The 26,825-nt window shown below is 41.8% G+C and overlaps 1 protein-coding gene and 1 long non-coding RNA gene across 5 annotated transcripts in view; one reads left to right on the forward strand and one right to left on the reverse strand.

The window, feature by feature from the left end:
• Nucleotides 1-1,330: 1,330 nt before the first annotated feature.
• Nucleotides 1,331-26,825, reverse strand: part of Slc5a4b (solute carrier family 5 (neutral amino acid transporters, system A), member 4b) — a 52,401-nt gene continuing 26,906 nt past the window's right edge. For 3 of the 4 annotated variants that reach the window (XM_011243522.1, XM_017314051.1, XM_006513945.2), the window contains exons 4-11: nt 24,029-24,249; nt 17,693-17,828; nt 15,141-15,248; nt 13,217-13,367; nt 6,667-6,835; nt 4,927-5,142; nt 3,062-3,167; nt 1,331-1,612 (exon numbers count right to left, since the gene is read on the reverse strand). In XM_011243522.1, the coding sequence (XP_011241824.1) occupies nt 1,401-1,612; nt 3,062-3,167; nt 4,927-5,142; nt 6,667-6,835; nt 13,217-13,367; nt 15,141-15,248; nt 17,693-17,828; nt 24,029-24,249 (1,319 nt within the window). In that variant the 3' untranslated portion in view covers nt 1,331-1,400. The remainder of the gene's footprint in view (nt 1,613-3,061; nt 3,168-4,926; nt 5,143-6,666; nt 6,836-13,216; nt 13,368-15,140; nt 15,249-17,692; nt 17,829-24,028; nt 24,250-26,825) is intronic. The other variant, NM_023219.2, reaches the window with a different exon arrangement.
• Nucleotides 21,330-23,215, forward strand: Gm16222 (predicted gene 16222). Its single transcript, NR_152793.1, has 3 exons — nt 21,330-21,453; nt 21,737-21,849; nt 22,155-23,215. It is a non-coding gene; the product is annotated as a predicted gene 16222 (long non-coding RNA).

The following is a 26,825-nucleotide window of genomic DNA, read 5'->3' on the forward strand; positions in this document are numbered from 1 at the left end:
CATATTTGGCAAATGGATATAACCCATTATGCAGAATTTGGAAAATTAAAATATATACATGTTTGTATCGATACTTGCTTAGGATTTCTTTTTGCTTCTCTGCATACAGGAGAGGCTTCTAAAAACATGATTGATCATTACCTACAAGCCTTTAATGCCATGAGATTGCCTAAACTTATTAAGACAGATAACGGGCCATCCTATTCTAGTAAAAATTTTATTTCATTCTGTAAGAAATTTGGTATCAAACATAAAACTGAATTCCTTATAACCCCATAGGACAAGGAATAGTTGAACAAACATAAAACTGAATTCCTTATAACCCCATAGGACAAGGAATAGTTGAACGTGCTCTTCGCACCTTAAAAAAATGGCTTTTTAAGACAAAACAGGGGCAGTTATATCCCCCAAGGTCACCAAAGGCACATCTTGCCTTTGCTTTATTTGTTCTAAATTTTTTGCAAACTGATATTGAAGGTCAGTCTGCAGCGGATCGCCACTGGCATCCAGTTACCTCTAATTCTTATGCATTGGTAAAATGGAAGGACCCACTAACTAACAAATGGAAGGGTTCAGATCTGGTTATAATCTGGGGAAGGGACTCGGTCTGTGTTTTTTCACGAGAAGAAGATGGAGCGCGATGGCTGCCCGAGAGATTAATTCGTCAGCTGAACACAAATCCTGAATCTTCTTGTAAGAATCACTCTGAGGACTAAAATTCCTCATTCATCGAGATGTCACATCGTAGCTAATGAATACTGAGTTATCCATTGCAAGTTTTGAAATAGATGTTGATCAAAGGGCATAAAATTTTGGATTAAAAAAAGAATTCTGGGGACCCATGTAAATTATGGTGACCACACTTTAAAAAAAAATCTGTTGTATAACTGAAATTTACTAGGTGAGCACATGTCAAATACTGTCACCATAAACACATAGAGGATGACCAAATCAAATGATGAGTCTATTAAATTGACCATGATAATCATTTCAAAGTGTGTACATATCAAATCACCATGGTGTATATCTTAAAATATATATATACATTGCCGTTTATATCTAAATAGAGTTTAAGAATTTTTTGTTGTTGTTGTTTTTGTTTTTCGAGACAGGGTTTCTTTGTGTAGCCCTGGCTGTCGTGGAACTCACTTTGTAGACCAGGCTGGCCTTGAACTCAGAAATCTGCCTGCCTCTGCCTCCCAAGTGCTGGGACTAAAGGCATGTGCCACCACTGCTCCTCGAGTTTAAGAATTTTTAAACTAATCACAAGGGTATGATAAAAGCAAGAAATCATGTGTATAGCAATCTAAGCACAAACATTTCCCGGTCATTTACCTTTGTTACACAGCCAACTTTATAAAAGAAAACTCAGTACAAATAGTTTCTGCTTCCTTCAGGGTTCAGGCAAAATAGGCATGGACAAAGACAGCCACACCCAGGAGGAGGACGGCATTGATGTTCATGACGGTTCTCCACAAGGGCTTCTCAGATGTGTCTGAGAACTTCTGCCTCAGAGCTGCCTCCTCTTCTTTGGTCAGCTTGGGCCCTGTATTCTGCAAACCACACAATAAGCAGCATGCCCTCTTGAGACAGCCACGGGATTGCTCAGAATCTGAAACAGGAAACGGAATCAATACATCATCACCAAGGACAGGGACTGGACATCACTGTTGGTGCGAGTGTCAGGGGGACATCCATGGAAAAATATGTTTAAGTTTGATTATATGAAATAAAAATTCTGCCCTTCAGTCAGACTTTTTTTTTTTTTTTTTTTTTTTTTTAAAGATTTATTTATTATATGTAAGTACACTGTAGCTGTCTTCAGACACTCCAGAAGAGGGAGTCAGATCTCGTTACGGATGGTTGTGAGCCACCATGTGGTTGCTGGGATTTGAACTCCGGACCTTCGGAAGAGCAGTCGGGTGCTCTTACCCACTGAGCCATCTCACCAGCCCCCAGTCAGACTTTTAAAAATATATCCCAATAGTACAGCGGATCACATACAAAAAAGAGTTTTGTGCAAAGCTCTTCATGATAGCACTGGAAAAATTAAGACATGTTTTTTTATTTAAAGATTTATTTATTTATTTTATGTATATGAGTATACTATAGCTGTACAGATGGTTGTGAGCCATCTTGTGGTTGCTGGGAATTGAACTCAGGACCTCTGCTTGCTCCGGCCCAAAGATTTATTTATTATTATATGAAAGTACACTGTAGCTGTCTTTAGACACACCAGAAGAGGACATCAGATCTCATTACAGATGGTTGAGAGCCACCATGTGGTTGCTGGGATTTGAATTCAGGACCTTCAGAAGAGCAGTCAGTGCTCTTACCCACTGAGCCATCTCATTACCACTAAGACATGTTTCTAAACAGTAATCTATGAAAAATAATTAAAGATAAAGCAGAAATCTGTGGAACACAGCACAAGTATTTTGGGGGTGGTGGTAGAAAGTATATGACCTTTGTGTCTAAAAGAGGCTGAAAATTAATGAAATACCCAACTATCATCTAACCTAATGTAGACATTGACATTAATAGGGTAACCTCAAATACTGTAAATGGAAGGGTATACTAAGAGAAAGAGGTCACAGAAGAAGATAGAAAGATAAAAACGAAGAGAAAAACCTGAAAGTCAGTCCACTGATAACAAATCGACTAGCTTGGTCTGGAGGAGAAGATGTATTAAGGGAGAATAGTGAGGGATGAGGGTGGAGAGGAGATTGTGTCAGACACTCAGGCATGACCAATTGAGACTGATCTGTTGAGCACAGTGTATAGAGATGAGGTAGTCTGTAATTGTTATTTTGGTAGCTGGCACTCAGTTTCATGGATAGATGATGGATGGATGTATAGATGGACTGGAGATGGATAAGTGGATCTCATATTGGATGATTGTGTTGAGGACATGGTTTAAGTTTTTTAGTTTTGTACATGTATATGTAAATCTCAGGAGCTGAATTTAGTGGGATTAAGAACAAACATTAGCTGTGAAAGGCCACACAGTTGAACCATACACAGTGTTCTTAAATTAAAACAAATGTAAGCCAGATATTACCTTCTTCAAGAGCACCACCAGCTTCTTCTTGAGTTTCCAATTCTTCTGCATCCAAGTCTATCCGCTCCTCTGTGTTGTTCCAAAGACTCCAGCATAGGCGGTACAGCTAAACAGAGACAACGCACAAGTCCACTAGTGATGGGGAGACATTGACAATGATCCAATGATGCCTCATTTAACACACAGTTTTAAAAAACGTTAACTGTGCCAGGGCAGGATAAGCTAAAAGGAAAGATCTACAAACTGTCTCACCAAAACGCATCAACCATTTTGAATTATTTCTGTTTTTAACTCTAGAATTTGCTCACAACTCCAAGTAGTATTTGGAGACTCCTACTTCTGGGTTTCTGATACCAGAAGGGTACAGATTCAGCTGTCCTACAGAGACTGTCGGCTGCATTCACTATTCTATCCCTTGTGTGAGCAATACTGATTATGATACTGATTATTATTTTTATTTATTTACTTACTCATTTATTTATCTATTTATTTATTTATTTGTTTATTTATTTATTTATTATGAGACAGGGTTTCTCTGTGTAGCCCTGTCTGTCCTGGACTCACTCTGTAGACCAGGCTGGCCTTGAACTCAGAAATCCGCCTGCCTCTGCCTCCCGAGTGCTGGGATTAAAGGTGTGTGGCATCATGCCTGGCTTGATTAGTATTTTCTGATCTCTCACAGTTTGCCCCTTCTATAGGTAATTCTGTCGAAAATCACAGGTTGGGGCCGGGCGTGGTGGCGCACGCCTTTAATTCCAGCACTTGGGAGGCAGAGGCAGGCAGATTTCTGAGTTAGAGGCCAGCCTGGTCTACAAAGTGAGTTCCAGGATAGCCAGGGCTATACAGAGAAACCCTGCCTCGAAACAAAACAAATAATAATAATAAAAAAAATAAAAAATCACAGGTTGGTTGGTTGATTTGTTTGTTTGTTTGTTTGTTTGTTTATTGAGACAGGGTTTCACTATTTTGCTCTGACTATTCTAGAATTTACTAGATAGACCAGGCTAGCCTTGAACTCTTAGAGATCAAACTGTCTCTGTCTCCTGAGTGCCACCAGCCCAACTCAGATTCATGTTTTAAGAGTTTTTTTCTATGCTTACACAAATGTATTTGTGTCCCTCTTTTTATATATCTAAAAATGATAGTATGGCACATTATAATATTCTGCAGGCCTTTTTCCTGATTCAACCATGTTATGGACATTTAAATATATATTAGTGCTTCTCCATTATATACTTATTCTCTTAGTGATAAAAAATATGGATTGTTTTTGCTTTGCAGAGAAAAATTTCCCCTAATTTGCATATATTTTAATAAGAAACTAACTGTATGTATTTTTTTTACCCATAGGTATAAGAATTTAAAAATTGGCAACTACAAATTGCCCTCTTAGAGATCATAAGACTCACATATTTACCAACAATTGTGGATTGAGGGAATTTTCCCACTTTCTTACCAACACTGAACATTATTTATACTCTTCTGGTCAATTTAAATATCATATTTCAAAACTGAACTCATCCCTGCTGCTGTGAGCATTTCATCTCTGTTCATGCTGTGGATATTTGATTTGCCCCTAAGCTGGCTCGGCCCAGGTGCCTCTTCTGCTCTCTGGGGTTTCCTGGTCTCCTAGGCAACACCAGGTGCTGTCATTCTGATATCCTGAAATGGCGGTGGTGGCCTGGAGTTATCCCCCAGCCTTATTAGAGAGATTGTGAATTCCCAGTTCATTTCCTAATCTCACACATCTTTCTCTGGGGCTTGGCATATGTTAGGCGCAAAGCAGCCGTTTAGTGGATCCTAGGTCTAGTATAAGTTACAATGTTTTCATCATCTAAGTCTGGATAGCAGCTAACAGTACTCACGTGAACATCAGGAATCGGCTCCGTTAGGAAGGAGACTCCCAGGATTACTATTATGGACACAAAGAAGAGTATGATGGCAAAGTACATATAGTGCACTCCACAGATAATCTTGGGACAGTTACTGGGAGCCACGCAGCTGCCTGTTCCGTATACAAACTCAGCGATCAGGCGAATAAGGCCTACCACAAGTCCGACCATTAGCCCCCAGAATGCTCCCTGAAAAGAAAAAAAATATATATATAGGTTACCATCCTGCTTGCTGGCTTCCTTCAGAGAAAGTCAAGAACACAAGTTTTCTTTGTTTCTCAGACACCAGAGCACTTTAAAACCTATTTATTTCGACTTATGTCTATGTGTATGTGCTTGCTTATTTGTATGTGCACCACATGCATGAAATACCTGCAGAGGCCAAAAGAGGGAGCTAGATTCCCCCGAACCTCATTACAGGTGTTTGAGAGCCGGTGTTAGAGCTGAAAACCAACCTGGGTTCTCTACAGGAGCAGTAAGTGCCCGTAACTTTTGAGCCATCCCTCCAGGTATACACCGTGCATTTCTTTCTACTTTATTCATTATTGATCAATGCTATTTGTATACACTTATGGGTAAGACTAGCTTATATTATGATGTACACATTACAGAATGATTGAAATTATTTAATTTCCATATCTTAGATATCACATTTTGATGTTTTGAACCCCAGAACTCTGTGGTCTACTCTGACTAAATCTCAGTCTATAGATGCAAACACCTGCTATTTATTTTGCCAAACAAGGAGAACTATGACTTCCCCGATTTTCAGGGTTGATAGGAGGTAAGCTTGACAAGTCAAAGCTTTTCTATATTCTAGAGATCTATGGTTTTTGAAACACGTACTCTCAGTTCTGCTCTCTGGAACTGGCACAGCATGGGCATCAGAAATAAGAGCTTTAGACTGTGGGAGACTACATCTGAATTTCAATGCCCCATTTACTAAGACATGGCAGACAGAACAGGCATCAGCGTCTCCATTTCTGTCTGTCTGTCTTTCTTTCTTTCTTTCTTTCTTTCTTTCTTTCTTTCTTTCTCTCTCTCTCTCTCTCTCTCTCTCTTTCTTTTGTTTTTTGTTTTTGTTTCTCTCTCTCCCTCTCTCTCTCTCCCTCTCTCTCTCTCCCCCCCTCTCTCTCTCTTTTGTTTTTTGTTTTTTGTTTTTTTGTTTTTTGAGACAGGGCTTCCCTGTGTAGCCCTGGCTGTCCTGGAACTCACTCTGTAGACCAGGCTGGCCTTGAACTCAGAAATCTGCCTGCCTCTGCCTCCCAAGTGCTGGGATTAAAGGCGTGTGCCACGACTGCCCAGTAGACTTTTTTTCCTGGTAAACATTTTACATATCTTCCATTTCCACTCTCAGCATTTAAATACGGTAAGTACATGGCTGTTTCTATATTACAGACTTGCTTGATTTACTTGATGTCAGTATTATTATATGGTAGAACTATGGCTGGATATTTGAGTCCTGTTTTGAAAATACGTGTTTTTTTTTTTAATACTTTACAATGAATGTACATAGTTTGTGAAAACTGTTAAGAGTTTAATATGATTGTGTGTTCCATCCATGGTCAGGTACTTTCGTGAGGATTATAAACTGTGGCTTACCACAAGTAAAGTTGAAATGGGCCTGAAGTTACAGACGTAGATTGGACAGGATTCCTTTATTGTTCTAATTCCCCCTCATTCTCGCACGTGTACTCCTCAAGTTTCCCTTACCTGCTCATTGACCCTTTTGAAGAAGATAGCAAGCATGAAGACTGCACCAAGGGGAGGCCCAAGGTAGCTAGAAACTGAGCCAATATAGTGGAAGAGCTGTCCATTCTGTGACACCTGGACCAGTGGGACCCACAGGATGCTGACGGCGATTAGGACCATGCCAAATATCCTGCCAGAAAAACACCGTGATTTAAAGATTAAACAAAAGCAGTATGCCCGGCTCCTTCATTCCTGACAGGAACCTCCCGTTCTTCCATTAGATTTCCAGGGAAAGTCAAACTGCTTGACCTTGCTGGGCCCATGCCGTGCCTAAAGAATATCAGGTAGTTAAAAAAGTCGGGGCTGGAGATATGGCTCAGCGGTTAAGAGCACTGACTGCTCTTGCGAAGGTACTGAGCTCAAATCCCAGCAACCACATAGTGGCTCACAACCATCTGTAACAAGATCTGACTCCCTCTTCTGGAGTGTCTGAAGACAGCTACAGTGTACTTATATATAACAAATAAATAAAAATCTTTTTTTAAAAAAAAAAGTCAACAAATGAACTTCTTTAAAAAATTAGTTGTAATTTCTTTTTTTATTCATGAGATTTGCTGTGTATTCATGAAATCAACTCAAATTGTAGCAACCGACTAGTACTTTTCAAGGTACACATGAATTAGAAACAAACCTGAAACCACGTCTATCCATCGCTAATAATGTATATGATAAATAAGGCAGATTCTTCTTTTTCCTTTTTCCCAGAGTGAGGGAGACTGAGTCTGTTTACAGAGTCTAGAACGGAAATGTCAAACATCTCAGATGTTGTGTGTTGGGGTAAGAAACGGGAATGTATACTTCCTAACTCGAGTATTTCAACAGCTAAAATAAATTCGTTAAAATACTGTTTGGAGGTCAAAACAAAACAAAACAAACAAACCAAAGAACAAAAAACATATCAGAGGTAGCTATGGTCCATGGGAGATGAGTTGCTTTTTAGAACCCAGCGTCTTATAAGATTGTGAACAAGCAATTTACTAATCTGCGTGATCGCCTGAGCAGAATGTGGTAGCAGTGGGGGGGAGGGTGTGGATGTGTCACCCAGAGTCTGTCAAAGGACAGAGGGACAAATGTCCCAGCCTTATGAACTGCTCTAATCTTACAACTATTGGGAAAACCGGACAGACAGTCTCAGTGTGATGCCTAAAGGTTTGACCACCCATCCCCACCTCATGCTGTTATCATTGAAAAATAAGTCACACCCTCCGCCTCTCCTTCTGCCTCAGTGCCTCTGTCCCGTGTTCAACACAATCAAATTTCCTGTTGTAGGTAACCAAGCCTGCTTCTCTCCTCGTGGCTATTCCACTCAGCAGGTGTTGTCTCTCACAAGCGCCTCTGCGCTAATATGACTGTCTTGTTGACTGTAACACTACATCCCGTTCATTTACTCGGTACAAGCAGATGTCAAGCAGAAGACAGATGCTAGTTGTCTATCTGGGGATCACCGTACTAGTGGGTCACGTGAAGCTCAAGGCAAGCAGGAGGATAACAAATAGGGAGATAGGAGAATGATTTGACTATTAAATACAAACGTAGACTCACGAATGCTGATCCTAGCAGAAGAATAGATTCCTTACTGTTTTTCCGCAGAAAGCCAAGGGACTCCACACTACACCTACTTCAAACCACTTTAGGTACCTATATACGTTGATATAACTTTTTATCCTGTTCTGAGTTTATTCCCAGAACTTGTGGCTACATGATTTTTTCCACCCAAAATCATAAATCTCACTGAGAAATTTTTAAAAAAAGTTGTTTTTCTTGTATCTTTGTTATGAGAAATTGTTGGCTTTAGGCAACATAGGTTGAAAACTTGTTAACATAATCGCTGAAATGTTAACAGGACTTGTGCCTATGAGTTTGTGGAGTCTCTCTTCTCCCCAGGGGTTGTTGGCCACTGGTAGGCCAGCAAGGACAACGGAAGCAGTGGGGGTGTGCATGGTGGATCAGATGGACCCGAAGACCAATGCAGTGAGACAAACCTACTCTTCCAGGAATAGGATATATAAGGGCTTCTAGGGGTATGGGTGGAGAGAGCTAATTGGCCATAATAATACATCACCTAATTACCATGCTGTGGGAAGCCAGAGCAGAACTGTGTGCTGAGTTATGCAGCTCAGCACAACTTTGTCATTCTTTAGATAGGGCCAGGCACCTGTGTTCAGGGACGCTCTCCAAAGAAAGTCAGGCAGAGAGAAGGAAGTCCCACTGAGAAAGGGAGTCCTTTTTGCACCAAGCTCAGAGAGCCATTCGGTCATGGGAGACCTTGGACTTAACACCAGGGTTCCCCAACATGAGTTTTTACTGGAACTATTCCTTCCTGAGCCCCCATGAAGTCTGGGTCACCAAGAAACTCAGGCCTTATTTCTCTGTCTCTGTCTGTTGTCAGGAGCCATCGTAGGACAAGCTAGTAATTAGCAGGTGATCTTCCTGAGACGGCTTTACTTTGGCTTATACCTACAACGAAGCTCCGATGGGCCAGGCCCTCGAGAAAATCATTTTAGGAAAGATTCCTGCTATTAATATGCTTTCCCTGTTATTAAACATATATAACAATCAGTAGGTATTATCCCACCCTTTTGAGCAGATCTCTGCAGAGCCACAAAAATGTACTATCTTGTAGTGATGCTATGTAGACAAATAGATGACTTCTTAAGTCTTTTTTTTTTTTTCTGGCTTCTTAAATCTTAATGATGATCCTATAAGAATTCCTAAAATTAGCCAGGCGGTGGTGGCACATGCCTTTAATTCCAGCACTTGGGAAGCAGAGGCAGGCAGATTTCTGAGTTCGAGGCCAGCCTGGTCTACAAAGTGAGTTCCAGGACAGCCAGGGCTACACAGAGAAACCCTGTCTCTAAACAAAACAAAACAACCCCCCCAAAACAAAGAATTCCTAAAATTAGTGATTATTAAGCTCTTTTACAATGGGACTGCTATTAGATCCTTTTCTGATAGTCGAAGCTGCAATGAGAACTCTGTCAGTTTCCCACCAGTTAATTGCTCTTAGTAACCAGACTTTCTCCTACTCAGAGCACATTCATTCTAAGAGGTTGTAAAAGAATTAACCAAAGGTCATAAAAAGGGAACTAATGATTTACTATAGGTGCAGGACAAAAGATAATGTTTTTTTTTTAGTTTAAAGTTTCATTTATTACTATTTTTCTACTTTCATATTTTCTTTCTTTTTTTATTAGATATTTTCTTCATTTACATTTTAAATGCTACCCCAAAAGTCTCCTATACCCTCCCCTGGCCGTGCTCCCCAACCCACCCACTCCCGCTTCCTGGCCCTGGCATTCCCCTGTACTGGGGTATATAATTTTCGCAAGACCAAGGGCCTCTAATCCCATTGATGGCCAACTAGGCCATCCTCTGCTACATATGCAACTAGAGAAAAGATAAAATATTGACTGGGCTTATCTAGACAAAACTTCACTAACAATTTAGTTATGGTTTTAAACCTCCAGTGAACCTGTGGAGCTCTGACAGGTGATGGATGTTTAGCCAGATAATTACTCCTAATGAATATGCATGCACACATTCGCTGTTGTAAACTTCTATTTCAATTTATGATTTGACTTTTTGTGTGAACTTGTGATGAACTTTGTAACATGTGATCGTGTATTCTGAAAGATGTATAAGTACTGAGAAAAAAAAGAGACAAGAAAAAGAATTTTTCCCTGGTCTTCCTTAGGATCTTTCTGCTTTCCCGTTTTCTTAGATAGCTTTCATAGAAAGCATTTTACAACTTAGTAGAAAACACTATAATCACTTTTCAAACTGTTCCTTTTCCTTCCTGTGCCTTCTGACTAGCAGGCTGAAAGCTAGAGCAGCTAGTTCCTGCTGAGACAGAACAAAGGCTGCATTGCTTAATCCTCAGCTGTTAGGCTACAGGTGTTAATCGCCCAGGCCAGCAGCGGTTTACCCTTTGAAAGAGCAAGAAAGGTTTTTTTGTTTTGTTTTGTTTTGTTTTGTTTTGAGGGCTTTCCAGAAGTTATCTTCAGCACTTCCGTATAGTTAAAGAGCTAGAATGTCCGGAGACACTCAGACTTTAAAGCCATGCCAGAGTCCTACTCTGTACCCTATCTCCACCCTCTCCAGGCCGGAAGTCTCTCTCTGTCTCTGTCTCTCTGTCTCTGTCTCTGTCTCTCTCTCTTTCTCTCTCTCTCTCTCTCTCACACACACACACACACACACACTTCAATTGTAAAGAGTCAAGACCTGGAACTAGGGGCATTTTAGAGTTTGTATGCCAGGTGGTTAATGTGTTACTTATTGTTGCTCTTGCTGCAAAAGCACAATACACACAGTCCATTAGACACACACTCCATTAGACACACACTCCATTCCCCCTGCAGCCAATGTGAATGTAAACTTGTTAAAGCTCTTCCAACGTTGCTCTCCATAGACACTGCACTCATGTGCCAGACGGAGAGTGTCTCCACCTTGGACGAACTGAGCACCAACACCCAGTTTGCTCAGTGTGCAATCTGTGGAGAATGAGAGATTCCAGTTTCCTAATGGCTTCAGAACAAGGCTCACCCGCCAGCCCACGCAGATGGAGAGATCTGCTTTCACCACGGGAGACCCACATGGCTATACAGTGTAAGGGAGAAATGACACGCCTGCTATTTCATCAGTTCATTCAGAGTTATTCTTACCATTAATTTTTGCAAAAGTCATATTGTCTCTTCTTTCAAAATCGCTTTTCATATTTCTTTTAAATTGAGACTAATGAATATTCTCTAATATTAATTAAAATGAAATGCATACACATCCCAATCTCCCAACCTCCCTGATAGAATTTCATGTTCATACAAGCCAACAGACAGAAATACTGCAGTCAGATGCCCATGAACAGTAAATTCTAATATATTCCTATAATATATATACATATATATGTATAAATATATACTATATAAGTAGAAATACACACATATATGCATACACACATACCTATATCCATATATACAGTGATTAAATGAATAAACTATCCCAGAACAATGCAACATGACTGGCCATGGAAGAATTAGAAATCCCACTGTGTTATTCTGGTTATCATATATTTCTTTAAAGATTTATTTATTTATTACATGTAAGTACATTGTAGCTGCCTTCAGACACTCCAGAAAAGGGTGTCAGACCTCATTATGGATGGTTGTGAGCCACCATGTGGTTGCTGGGATTTGAACTTAGGACCTTCGGAAAAGCAGTTGGTGCTCTTAACCGCTGAGCCATCTCTCCAGCCCTTGGTTATCATATTCTAACCTGGGAAGGTTTGAACTACCTGTCACATTACCAATAGCCATTGTTAGCTCTGGAAATGTGGAACCCAAGAAGAGGTTTTGGGTGTCCTAGTAATTTCTATTTCTTGACAAAAATTATGGTTATAGGATCATTCATTTTTTTAAAAAAAAAGATTTATTTTAGTATGAGTGCTCTATCTGCATATATATCTGCAGAAAAGGGTGTCAGATCACATGGTTGTGAGCCACCATGTGGTTTCTGGGAATTGAACTCAGGACCTTGGGGACAGCAGTCAGTGCCTTTAACTACTGAGCCATGTCTCCAGCCCCGAGTGTTCAGTTTTTAAAAACAAAACTTTGCCACATATTTATGTCTCATGTTCTCCTTCTGTGTTCTACACTTTAATTTTTAAAGCATTCTACAAAATGGCAGGCAGATTCTGCCTGAAAATTAAGTGAAGAAGAGGACCCCACGTTGGCTACTATTTCTTGTTTCCTTATATCTCACTGCCCCCAGTCTCCCCAGGGTCTCCTAACTCTCCAAGCAGCCTCTTGGACTTCGTCTCTTCTTGAAGATCTGTCTCTGTCTAACATGGCTCAGCCTTTAGTGAATGCAGTTGGTAAACTTCTCTGAATAATGTGGACGAGGTAATTTATCATTTCCATATGGTACGTATAGAAATTGTTAAAGGAAAGACATTCAGCTATCAGACTTACGTTGTGAGGTAGATCCGATTAAACACAGACTGAGTTTCCCCCCAACCCCCACAGCTCACTCTGGCCCCACTTACTCCGGCCCCACTCGATCTGTTTTTATTTATTATATATAAATATATTGTAGCTATTTTCAGACACCCCAGAAGAGGACATCAGATGGGCATCACAGATGGTTGTGAGCCACCATGTGGTTGCTGGGATTTCAACTCATGACCTTTGGAAGAACAGTCAGTGCTCTTAACCACTGAGCCATCTTTCCAGCTCACGGATGAGTTCTGTGAAGAGATGGTGTAGGGATAATGATAAGGGGAAGGAATGAATAACAATCAGACAGTGGAAGTCTGAAAAACTAAACTACTTCATTTAAAACTATGGCTATAATTTTTGTATCTGTGAAGAGAAAGGTTGAGTTGAACATCTCCTAATGAGTCTTCCCCATTGTAGAACCACATTTTCAGTTTCCCTCAGTCTAAGGGGCGGGGCTCTGTGGCTCCTGTCTATAGCCCCCCTCCTTGGGGAGGTTCTAGGCAGAGACCAGGTTCTCTCACCGTCCGGCTATCATGAGCTCTCTCTCTGATGCCTTCTTCCTTATCTTGGTGTACAGGTCGATGGTGAAGAGGGTGCTGGCGCTGTTGAAGATGGAGGTCAGAGAGCTCATGAGAGAAGCCAGCATGACTGACAGCATCAGGCCTCGCAGTCCTGGGGTCAGAGGGAGCAAGCTCTGGTTAGAGTGGATGTCATGGCTTATGAGTGACTTGCTACATCAAAGAGCCATTCAAGGATATAACACTCACAGAGTTATGAGCTACTGCAACTATCAGTGGGTATCATTGCTGAATTTTTCTTGGAAATTCAATCAGTTAAAGCACACAAAATATTTAGAAAGTTATTGAAACACAGTAAAGCTTCAATATGTGTTGGATACTGTGATTATTCATGTAAAGTGAATTCATCATTATAGAATGCAACAAGGTTTAATGAAATTCATCCTATTTGAATGTAAAAGATGTGGTAGTGAAATCCTTGTCTTTTAATCTGGGAGTTTAATTTTAAAAATACAGAGGTATCATGTGGTTGGTTAGCTTCTCTGGCCTAAAATTAGCTTGAGAAATGTAAGTACCTGGATTTCTTATACAAACATTTTCTGAGGTTCTTTCTCTGGTTCAGTTCAGTACTCGCTTAAGAGCTAAATATTACTTAAAAGTTGTTGTGAATGGACCTGGTGCTGTTTGTATGTTGTATGCTAACTCCGCTCTCCTGGAAGGGGCTGCAGACGAGGATTGAGTCGTACTCAGGTGACTCCTTGTGAACCAATCCCCTAATGAATAAAGGAGCCAATGACTGGGCAAGTAGGCAGGACTCCGGGTTGGATGAGGGAAGAGAGGAAGCCAGAGAGAGTTATGTCTTTCTGGATGGGGGTAGTGTGAGGAGAAGATATAATTAGTAGTGTCTCCCAGTTTCAGTGGTGAATCCTAATGGAGGATTCCTAATGGAGTCGCCACCGGAGGATTTAGATTTAATATGGTTTACAAGATTAAGATTTTAATTGCTAAGCCCAGAAATCGAGTTACCGTCATTTCTGAACTAAGTTTGTGTTGTCTTTCCCTTCATGCAGAGCCTGGTCCGGGTTCAAGAGAGAAAGGTACAGCAGCAAAGCGTGGGTTTGCCTGGGGTGCACCCCAAAGGCTGCGAGAGATTTGGAGCAGGGGTTGGTGTGGTAGCCACCTGCCAGTGGAAACTTAGCTAGCTGGATGGGGAAATCGTGGAGCTCTGAGTCAGAGTCTAAAGGTCACATTCTGGGAACCACTTTGCAAGAGAAGGAAGAACCCGGTACCATCTTTCTTTGGAGGAGAAACTCTTGGCTTTGTGAGAATTGGAGAACTACAGACCTAGTAGATGATACTGGTGAAAAACTTTTATGGGCAAAGCTGAAAGTTTTGAATCATTGTGAGAGCTTCACAATTCCTCTCCTCACCCCCGTTAGTGATGGCTCCAGACCTCCCCTAGTACAGGGTAAGATGACATGCATTCCACCTTGAGTTTGTGAGTGCCTTAATTTTTTTTTTAAGATTTATTTATTATTATATCTAACTACACTGTTAGTGTAGATATAATAATAAATGCACCAGAAGAGGGCGTCATATCTCATTACGGATGATTGTGAGCCACCATATGGTTTCTGGGATTTGAACTCAGGATCTTTGGAAGAGCAGTCAGTGCTCTTAACTGCTGAGCCATCTCTCTAGCCCTGACAGCATTTGCCCTAACAATAGTCTTCTATCAGAAATTAGCTCCTCTCTGCAATCTCCAGACCCAGCCATCATGTGACTCGGTGACTGGTAGACTGTGACTCATTCTCAAGGATCATCTGATGAGTCGGTCTGCATTAATGGAAGGATTGCCAGAGTCTTTCTCCAATGTGTCCCTCATGGCCCGTGTATCCCTCTAGACATGCTATGGATGGTTACTTACCATCAGGCATCAACTCCAGCACCAGGGTGGGGTAGGCATAGTTGGTGCAGCCGACCGCAGTGCCACACTGTTTCTCACACTCAGAAGGTACAACGCAGGCCACCTTATCTGAGGGGAGACACAGTTCATTGAGTAGGATTCAACTAGGTAGATTCTGCACACGAGGGACAGAGGGAAGTTGCAAGATCATAGATGGGAGGAACTATATTTATCTAGAAATTGGATGCTCTACTTTGAACTTGATACACTTATGCCTAGTTGGAAAGACACAGTCAATGTTGTGTGATGGGATTGGCCATAGAAATGTGTCTTCTGTCCTTCAGAAATGGCTGGCTGTGTCTCATCTACCTTTTCTAGCCAAGAAAAAGTAATTTCTCAAGAAAAAAAAGCAGTAGTTATCCTCATCTGACTTGGAAATTAATTTCCCCCAAACATTGACAATTGATCCAGTTTTTTTTTTTTTTTAAAGATTTATTTATTTATTTATTTATTTATTATATGTAAGTACACTGTAGCTGTCTTCAGACGCACCAGAAGAGGGCATCAGATCTCATTACGGGTGGTTGTGAGCCACCATGTGGTTGCTGGGATTTGAACTTCGGACCTTCGGAAGAGCAGTCGGGTGCTCTTACCCACTGAGCCATCTCACCAGCCCCAGTTTTTTTTTTAAAGATTTATTTATTTATTATATGTAAGTACACTGTAGCTGTCTTCAGACACTCCAGAAGAGGGCGTCAGATCTTGTTACAGATGGTTGTGAACCACCATGTGGTTGCTGGGATTTGAACTCTGGACCTTCGGAAGAACGGTCGGGTGCTCTTACCCACTGAGCCATCTCACCAGCCCTTGATCCAGTTTTTAAGTTCTCTCAGAGACCAAGATGTGTGTGTGTGCCTCTAAGACCTTCTTGGTCAAAGATGTTGCTCCACCTGATCATGAGGTCAGTGTGGTGGTTTGAATATGCTTGGCCTAGAAGTGACACTATTAGGAGGTATGGCCTTGTTGGAGTGAGTGTGTCCTTGTTGGAGGAAGCATGTCACAGTGGGGGCAGGCTTTGAGACCTAGCTGCCTGAAAGACAGTTGCCTTTGAAACAAGATGTAGAATTCTCATCTCCTTTTCCAGCACCATGCCTATCAGGATGCTGCCATACTTCCTGACTTGATAATAATGGACTGAACCTCTGAACCTATAAGCCAGCCCCAATTAAATGTTGTCCTTTTAAAGAGTTGCCTTGGTCATGGTGTCTCTTTATAGCAATGGAAACCCTAAGACAGAAGTTGGTACCAGGAACTGGGGTATTGCTGTGACAGGCCTGACCATGCTTTTGTTTGGAGGAATGTAGATTTTGGGACTTTGGATTAGAAAGCAATGGAATGCTTTAAGAGGGACTTAATGGGCTACCCTAGTAGGAATATAGAAGGCATTCATTGGTGCTGAGGCTGATTTGAACTCTGGAGATTGTTACTATGTTTTGGTGAAGCTTCCTTCTTCAGTGTGGCTTGTAGGGGAGAGGAAAACATCCTTCAAAAAGTGTTAGAAGCCTTCATTTCAGCTAGGAGGAAAACCTCAAAGCCCACTCACTCCCATAGTGACATACTTCTTCCAACAAGGCCACACCCACTACAGCAAGGCCACACCCACTACAGCAAGGCCACACCCCACTCCGACAAGGCCATACCCCCTAATAGTGCCACTCCTTGGGCCAAGCATATTCAAACCACCACAGTCAGCTATCAACATCCTTGCTCAGTCCTACCTCATCATCCAGGAAACTTCTGGGTTATCTTACATAAATCCATTCACAGGAATGGGATGTATAATTTCAGAAGTCTGCAAGGAGCCTGGGACATGTACAGAAGTGATACAGAAGAGTGCCAAGTCTGCCGAATGTTCTTTTTCTGCCCCTTGTGTCAGGAGCAGGGAATCTGTTGGGAATCCGGCCCCCCAAATCATGAATCTGTGTGTCCGAATGCTGAAGGTCCTTGTCTCCAATTGGTTCTTGATCAATCAATAAAGGGCCAACAGCCAATGGCTGGGCTGGACAGGTATACTGAAGGCAGGACCTATAGATTTGTGTGGGCTAGGAACTGGGAGAAGGAAGGAGAGGGGATTGCCATGACTTGGGGGAGAAGGATGGGACATGACAGCTGCAGCAGATAAAGCTAACAGCCATGTTGAAATTCAGATAAGCAGCCACTGGCCACTGCCCCAATTGGCCCTGGGGTAGCATGGGAAGGTTTAGGAGTCTCGGGAATACCAGAGGGGAGCATTTTCCAGCCAGGAAAGATTTAGGAGTGCCCAGCCTTTGAGCCCGTCAGGACATGTCAAAAATTAACTGATACGGGCTAGAGAGATGGCTCAGTGATTAAAAGCACTGGCTGCTTTTCCAGAGGTCCTGAGTTCAATTCCCAGCAACCACATGGTAGCTCACAACAATCTGTAATGGGATCTGATACCCTTCTGGTGGGTCTGAAGACAGTGACAGTGTACTCATATACATACAATAAATAAAGGTTAAAAAAAAGAAAAGTTTCGTATAGCCATGACTTGCCTGTGTACAGAATGCGGCTGATCATGCCCGGCATCACCATGAGGAACATGGGCAGCAGCTTCAGGTAACCACACAGGATGCAGGCGGCCTTCACGTGGGACATGTTCTTACCACATAAGCAGCGCTGTACGATGACCTGCCGGGGAAACGTAGCATATTAGTGCAACAATCTGCTAGTGACTTTAAAGAGGGTGAGAATACATTTTCAAGGCTTCATATTATATATAATAAGAACTTATATAGTTAGGGCTGAAGACAATGCTCAGCAGCGAAAAGCTCTTGATACTGTTTATGCAGAGGACCAGGGTTCAGTTCCCAGCAGCCATAAACATCTATAATTCCAGTTTTGGAAGAATCTAATACCTTCTTTTGATCTCCATGGACACAGGGCACATGGATTGTGCACATACTTACCTGTAGACAAAACACTCATATGCATAGAATTAAATTACATTAAAAATCACTTTAAAAAGGTATGGCTAGTGGAAACCAGTGGGCTTATAGCAGTATCAGGATTTGTATTATTTAATTTGCAATGCTTAAGCCCTGTAAACCTCCTGTTTCTCAGCTCTAAAGTAGAAATATCTCTCATAGGGCTTCCCAGACATTTTATACAAATGTATAAAATGCATTCATGACCCTGATCACATGGAAAGTAATGTACATTATCTATTATTGAAGCATGGTTATCACACCCAGATTGCAGCACAGTAGGGCAGCATGCTCCTCAAGCCACTTCTGGTGCTGCCATAGCTGTGTGTTCTTGTCTGGAATGTTGTATATACATATTCTTAACATCTTCCTTGTTATTATCAGGTAACTTACTTCTAGTGGGGCAAGCCCATTACCATGGAAACACCATAATTAGGAAGCCATGAAAATAGAACCTTTTCGCATTCATTTCTAGAATTCTTCAGACTATTCTGAGAACTCATCTAGTTAGGAATTGAAAGTGATAGAATTGGCTTGGTCCTGAGGGGAGGGATTTGATGGAGACATCCCATTTAGGGCCGAGTGTTCCAAGGTCTCTTACTCTCTGCACAGTGTCTGGCTATGGTCTCCATATTCCCATCTGCTTCAGGAGGAAGCTTCTGATGATAGCTGCGAGATCCACTGATCCATGAGTACAGCAGAATGTTCTCAGGAGTCATTGTATTGCTAGATTCTTTTTTCTTTTTTTAAGTTTTTGTAGAACAGTAGTAGTATTTGGTTTTACCCCAGGTCCCTGGATTGTCCAATCTTAGGTTCTTGGCCACTCAACTATTGTCGGTTGTGGGTTCCATCTCATGGTGTGGGCCTTAAATCAGATCTTGGTTGGTTACTTTCACAAATTCTGTTCCACTATTGCACTAGCACATCTTGCTGGCAGGTGACCATTGTAGAGCAAAGGGTTCGCAGCTAGGTTGGTGTTTACCTTTCTCCTCTGGTATTGTACCTTCCGGTATCATGAGCATTAGTTTGTAGGGGTGAAGGCTAGATATCAGTTCACCTTCTCTGTTCATTGAGTTGTATAGATGTTGTCATCAGCAATAGGCTCTTACCATCCAAACCATTGTTTGTATAGAACAAGCAATACTCTTGGATGTAGCTGGGTTGTTTGTGGATTCCCAGAAAGACTTGAGCCATTCCTAGTTTGCTCTTATTGTTTCCTGTTTGATGTGTGTCTTAGCCAGGGTTTTACTGTTGTGAACAGACACCATGACCAAGGCAAGTCTTATAAAAACTACATTTTTTTTTTTTTTTTTTTTTTAGTTTTTGGAGACAGGGTTTCTCTGTGTAGCCCTGGCTGTCCTAGAACTCACTCTTTAGACCAGGCTGGCCTCGAACTCAGAAATCCTTCTGCCTCTGCCTCCCAAGTGCTGGGATTAAAGGCATGCACCACCACGCCTGGCTAAAAACAACATTTAATTGTGGCTGGCTTACAGGTTCAGAGGTTCAGTCCATTATCATCAAGGTGGGTGCATGGCAGTATCCAGGCAGGCATGGTGCAGGCAGAGCTGAGAGTTCTACATCTTCATCCAAAGGCTGCTAGTGGAAGACTGACTTCCAGGCAACTGGGGTGAGAGTCTTAAGCCCACACCCACAGTGACACACCTATTCCAACCAGGCCACACCTCCAGATGGTGCCACTCCCTGGTCTGAGAATATACAAACCATCACAAGGTGTAAGATGTGAGCCCTCAGCTTGCTACTCTAGCCCTGCCTGCTGCCATGCTTCCCCGCTGTGATGTCGATAGCCTTTTTCCTTCTCTGGAGGCACAAATCCAAGCCCTTCCTTCTAGAATCTGTCTTAGTCATGAAGATCACAGCAACAGAATAATACATGGTTAAATGAGAGATATGGAAAAACAGTGGAGAAGAATGTTTTGAAGGGCAAGAGAAAAGAGCAAGAGTTAGGGAAAGGAAAGAGAAAAAAAACAAAAGATTTCCAGGAGAAGGAGTTCCAACTAAATTCAGTAAATATCAGAGAGGGAACAGCAACAAAGTAAAAATATGAGAGCATTTCTAAAAGACAGTGTTGCAAACTCGTGATCCCACTAAAGGTGGAACATAGTAGAAAAGGAAGCAAGCAGGGCAACAAACAAAAGTTAAATTACAGAGAAAGAAATTACAGAATAAAATTATATAAGTTAAACTAGATGAATGTATGAAGGGTGAACAATCTTAAATTACAATAAAATTAAAATCCTGATATGAGTGCAGGGCAGAAAGAGGGGAGAAGAGAGAGAGAGTATTTGTAGCTTTTTGATGAAGCTCTATATGTATTTTCATGGTGACTTTGATAATTTACATTCTCAACTACAGCTTATAAGGGCTACTTCCCCTGCCACTCCAAGGGTCATCTCTAGAATGTATTGTTTTCCTGGTGAGAGCCTTTCTTATCGTGAGGTGGTAGAAAATTGCATTTCCCTGACAGTTAAGAATATTGAACTTTCCCCAATATTTATCATCCATCTGTGTTTCTTTTTTTAATTTATTTATTATATGTAAGTACACTGTAGCTGTCTTCAGACACTCCAGAAGAGGGCATCAGATCTCATTACGGATGGTTGAGAGCCACCATGTGTTTGCTGGGAATTGAACTCAGGACCTCTTGAAGAGCAGTCAGTGCTCTTAACTGCTGAGCCGTCTCTCCAGCCCCCTCCATCTGTGTTCCTTATTTTGAGAACTTGTTTACCTGTTTGTGATCTTGTTACTTTGGAGCTTTGTCTGCTTACTTGGCTTATTTTATTTTATTTTTTTTAATTTTTTTCCTTCATGTATTTTAGGTATTCATACCCCTGCCAGATTGGTAACTGGCGAAGACTTTCTCTTGTTATATCTTATGTTTCTTCACTATGGCAATTGTTTCCCTGCTGTGAAATAAAGTCTTTTAATGTCACGCAGTCTTATTTTTCAATTCTTCCTGTTATTCCTGGACTACTGCAGACCCGTTAGACAGTGGTTCTCAATGTGGGTTGAGACCCCTGGCAATCAGATCTCTCCAAAATGATTTACATTATTGTGATGGTTTGTATATCCTTGGACCAGGGAGTGGCACCATCTGAAGGTGTGGCCTTGTTGGAATAGGTGTGACCTGGTTGGAATGGGTGTGTCACTGTGGGTGTGGATATAAGATCCTCACCCTAGTTGCCTGGAAGTCAGTCTTCCACTAGCAGCCTTTGGATGAAGACATAGAACTCTCGGCTCCTCCTGCACCATGCCTGCCTGGATGCTGCCATGCACCCGCCTTGATGATAATGGACTGAATCTCTGAACCTGTAAGCCAGCCCCAATTAAATGTTGTTTTTTATAAGACTTGCCTTGGTCATGGTGTCTGTTCACAGCAGCAAAACCCTAACTAAGACAATTATGATTCATAACAATAGCAAAGTTACAGTTAGGCAACAGCAATGAAAATAATTTGATGGTGGGGGGGTCACCCCAACATTAGAAACCGTGTTAAAGGGTCGCAGTGTTAGGAAGGTTGGGAACCACTGTTCTAGAAAGAGTCTATTATCTAAATTTTGACAATAAATAAAATTTTCCTACATTTTTCTCCAGGAGTTTTCCCCCTTTAGTTTTGGAAGGATTTGGCGATTTCACTTCTATCCTAGCTCTGTGAACAAAACAGTAAGATTTCACACTGATATCTTACAAGCTAAGAACAAAAGACAGTGAGTGTTACAAGGAATCAAGGGGCACCAGGACTGAAAGGGGTGTGTGTGGGGGGGGGGGGAAGGGGGGAGGGAGGAGGGGGGAGGCTCCTGCCCAAGGGCAGTCCACAGAAATCATCTGGAGACTCCTTTACTTACGATGTTCTTGGTTGATTTAGCATTTTTGAACATAAAAATCTTACTTTCTTCTGCTTTTCAGGAGTTCCATTAAAAACCCAGTTCGGCCTCAGGTTTCCGTCACACTGTGGAAAGCTTCTTTTCTTTGCAGCTTCTAATATTTTGTCTTTGCATTTACGTTTTGACAGTTTGACTGTAACATGTCTTCGTGGGAACAGTTTTTGAAGCATCCTGTCAGCTGGTCAACCAGCTCCCTGGCTTTGCATCTCTGATTCCTTTTTCCTTCCGGAGGTTGTTATTATTTTATTACTTTTTTGTTTTGTTTTGTTTTTTCGAGACAGGGTTTCTCTGTATAGCCCTGGCTGTCCTGGAACTCACTCTGTAGACCAGGCTGGCCTCGAACTCAGAAATCCTCCTGCCTCTGCCTCCTGAGTGCTGGGATTAAAGGCCTGTGTGCCACTACGCCCAGTGACTTGTTACTTTTAAATATCATGTATCTCTTGTGAAGTTCCCAGTCTGTCAATATATTGCCTTCCTCACCTCCCTGAGTTTGGCTGTAAGCATCCTTTTGAATACTATGTTAGGTAAATCTCTTATCTCCATTTCATTATGGAGAGTTTACGGGGATTTTAATTACTGTCAGTTGGAATAGATTTTCCAGTTTCTACATTTTTTTCAATCCCTCTCTGTGCATTTCTGTATATTAAATAAAGGAGTTGGGTATCCAGATTTCTGTGGGCTGTTCTTGGGTGGGAGTCTCTCTCTCTCTCTCTCTCTCTCTCTCTCTCTCTCTCTCTCTCTCTGTCTCTTTCTGTCTCTCTGTCTCTCTCTCTCTGTCTCTGTTTGTCTCTCTGCCTTTCAGTCCAGGTGCCTCTTGATTCAAAACAAAACAAAACAAAACAAAACAAAACAAAACACTCACTGTGTTTTGTTCTTAGCAGCTTGTGAGAAATCACAGTGTGGAGCTGGAGAGATGGCTTGGTGGTTAAGAGCACTGACTGCTCTTCCAAAGGTCCTGAGTTCAAATCCCAGCAACCATATGGTGGCTCACAACCATCCGTAATGGGATCTGACGCCCTCTCCTGGTGTGTCTAAAGATAGCTATAGTGTACATATGTATAATAATAAATAAATCTTTGGGCCAGAGCGAGCAGAGGTCCTGAGTTCAATTCCCAGCAACCACATGATGGCCCACAACCGTATTTACAGCTACAGTGTACTCATATACATAAAATAAATAAATCTTTTTAAAAAAAGTCACAGTGTGAAGTCTTGCTCTTTTGTTTACTGAGATAGGATAAAAGTGGAATCTCCTACTCTGACACATGATTGATGCCACAGCTCTGTTAAAAATAAATACTGCGAGGGTGTTCCACCAATCTGCAGATGTTTTGATACATAATGAGTAGTGATTACCAAGAAACTTTAAGGTAAAAATGAGAATTGTTCATGGAAAAGAGAAAGCCACAACTCAGTCACCCATGCGCGCAGAGCCAAAACGTGTATGTATGTGTGTATGTGATAGCAAATAATTACTTCTATATAATGACAAAAATTGTAAACTGAATGCTCTAAAATTGTAGTCAAGGTGGGTAGAAAGGTCGGGACAACCCAAGATCAGGAACTAAAGAAGGAAAGCTAAATTCTCAACTAAGAGAAAACCACTAAAACTAGAAAGTCTAAAGAGAGACTTAATATAAACCTTTGAATTATTTGGGGTCCAATTAAGTTTAAGATCCTGATTCGGTGTGTCACTCTACATTTGGTGAGTGTCTATTTCTACTGCTGTCAAAAATTATATCAATTCTGATGTGTCACAGAATATACCAGATGCAGTGGTTTAGAGACTAGAAATGACATCCAAAAACAAAAACTTAACTGAAAGAGCTGAATGTGTCTCTGAGGTGGGGGACACAGTGTGCTGAGGAGGGACAAGACAAGACATAGAAAGGTGTCTGACACTTTAAATATTGTTAATGTGTACAAAATAGAAGAAGCTAGTGCTTTTACATCAAACAAGAAAAATAAAACCACAATCACATGTGCAAATGTCGATGCTCACCTGATCGGCACACCAGTACCAGATGGCTAAAATGGTCATTCCAAATATCAGTCCCGGCCATGGAATGTCTCCAGTGACTGGATCTCGGAAGACGTGGAAGGAGTCGGGCTGAGGAGTGTAGCACTTGGGGCTGATGGTCAGGTTGTCCCCCTCCACTACAGAGGGGATGGCATTCATATACTTCTCGGTAAAGCTCTCGTAGCCTCCGACTTCAGCAAATGCTAGAAAGACATCAGAAAGAGTGTGTGAGAATTTCAAACACTGCATGCTCACAAGCACTCCATTGCAGTGAAGGTACTTGAATACCTATTAGCATGGTCATGACATCAGTACTTTCCCCAATGGTCCGAGTATGCCTTTGGGATTGTCCATGATAGATTATTGGCTTCCACTGAGTACTCAAAGAAAATAATTCCTTAATATTGTTTCTTTCTTATTTCTTAAGAAAATCACTTAGCAAAGTGATGAACTCATACACTAAAAAAACCTTTTGCAGCCCAATTAAGGTTGCCACTTAATAACATTTGCCTAGTACCAAACTCTGTCCATCTCATTAGACTGTTTACAGTTACAAAATGGCCATTTAGAAGCAAGGGAACTTTGTTATGGTTTTACACTTTCTCTGTCAATTACATTTTTACTCAACACACACACATTCATACATACACATTCATACATACACATCCATACATACACTCATGCACACATTCATACATACTTACATGCATGCACAGACACACACGTGCACACACAAACATGTACGCATATGCACACACACACACATACATACTTACAACCATGACAGCTAAAACTAGAAAAAAGTATCTTTCTATCCTCTCACGCCCGTGTTCTGTACTTTCTACCACTGATGTCACTCCTTTCTCCTTTCTCCATCCCTTTCTATAAGTTATGCTCTACCCACATTTACAGTGTTTCCATACACACACGTATAAATCACAGGCTGGGATCTTCACTGAGGGAGAACGTGCGATGCTTGATTTCTGTTTGATTTTTCCAAGTTTCAGTCACTTTGCTGAGTGTCATATTTTCTTTGGCCACCCACTTTTCTGCAAACTTCATGGTAAAGTAGGAGAACAGACATCATTTTGAAAAGAACAGATGTACACGGCTTCCATTCCTGCCCTGAAGCCCTAGTGATATAGGCTTTATTGTAGTCTGGTTTCCTTGTTCAAAACTGAGTGGGAATTACAATTTTATACAAATAAGTGTGAGAAGAAAAAAAAAAGGCAGAGGCCTCTGGATTAGGATGGAAAGGGGGTGGGGGGAAGGAGAGATAGAGAGACAGAGAGGGACACACAGGGAGACACACTGACACACAGAAAGTGTGACAGAGAAAGAGACATGGAGTAAGAGAAAAGGAGAGAGAGTGGGATGGGGAGAGAGACAAACACAGAGAGGGAGACATGGAGAAATACACACAGAGAGATACACAGAGGGACAGTCATAACACACACAGAGAAATACACACACACACACACACACACACACACACACAGAGGTTGGATGGTAAAACCATGCCAGGAAGTTTGGTAAGGTAGAGCAGGTTGAGACCTGGAGACTGGGTGGGCACACAACTGAGGCTTAGGCGACTCCCCGCTCCCTGCCAGATCCCTGACCTGGAACACGTGCCATGCTTCTCATATAAAAGAAATGTGTCCTATGGTCACATAGACTTAAAACAGTTCTCCATGCTAATGGGGTGCATAGAGGCCCAGAAGGCTTGGCCAATAAGCTTCCTTTCCCAGATATTCCTCCCTGCAAAGGGTATTTAATCTCAGCCCCCTCGCCCCCCAGAAGTGGGTGTAGAATGTTATGCATCCATTTTCTGCCGTGAACAACCAATAAACTGTTTAGAACTATGGCCTGTCTCTTTCACCTAGATCCTCCATGGTGAGCCATGGAGAAGGCCTTCAACTACAGAGCCACAGCTTAATTCTCCCATCCAAGGCCTCTCTGTGCTCCCAGTCACAACCACCACCAAGCCTGCCTCTGCCAAGCTAAGGACAACCACTGCTGGGACAAGCTGGAGCTCCTCTTACTCCTGGCCCTGGGCTAGATGCTGTGCCCAACCCGTGACCCCTGACTCTGTTATCGGCTCTTCCATGACTCCCAGCAGTGCCTGGATATCCAAGAGTCAGAGAACCCCACAGCCTGGGGCCTCTTCTCAGGTTCAGTGAACCCCACATCTCAGACTGTGTTTTCCCATCCCTAGAGCAGTGTCCTGAGCGACTCCTGACAACCTAACACTATTCAACTTGGCTCTTGTTATTTGTTTATACACCTCTATGGAAAAACATGTTTTTGCCAAGTGCAGCTTGTTCTTTTGATTCTATACTTTATGCAGACGGCGCTCCTTAACCCTCAGCGTATAAACTGTCTGATGCTCTGAATAAAGTTGATCATTGCATGAGACTTCAGTCTGCCTCATTTACTGGCTCCATTCTCCCAGGACCCACCACCTCTAAAGTAGTAAAAACTTGTCAACTTGACAAGATCCAGAATGATCTAGGAGAAAAGCTCTGGGCTGTATGTTGAATATTAGAAAATCTTTGTCGGGCTGGTGAGATGGCTCAGTGGGTAAGAGCACCCGACTGCTCTTCCGAAGGTCCAGAGTTCAAATCCCAGCAACCACATGGTGGCTCACAACCATCTGTAACGAGATCTGACGCCCTCTTCTGGAGTGTCTGAAGACAGCTACAATGTACTTCCATATAATAAATAAATAAATAAATAAATAAATAAAAAAAAAAAGAAAATCTTTGTCAAGAATTTCTCC

Source organism: Mus musculus, chromosome 10, assembly GCF_000001635.26.
Source record: "Mus musculus strain C57BL/6J chromosome 10, GRCm38.p6 C57BL/6J".
NCBI lineage: Eukaryota > Metazoa > Chordata > Mammalia > Rodentia > Muridae > Mus > Mus musculus.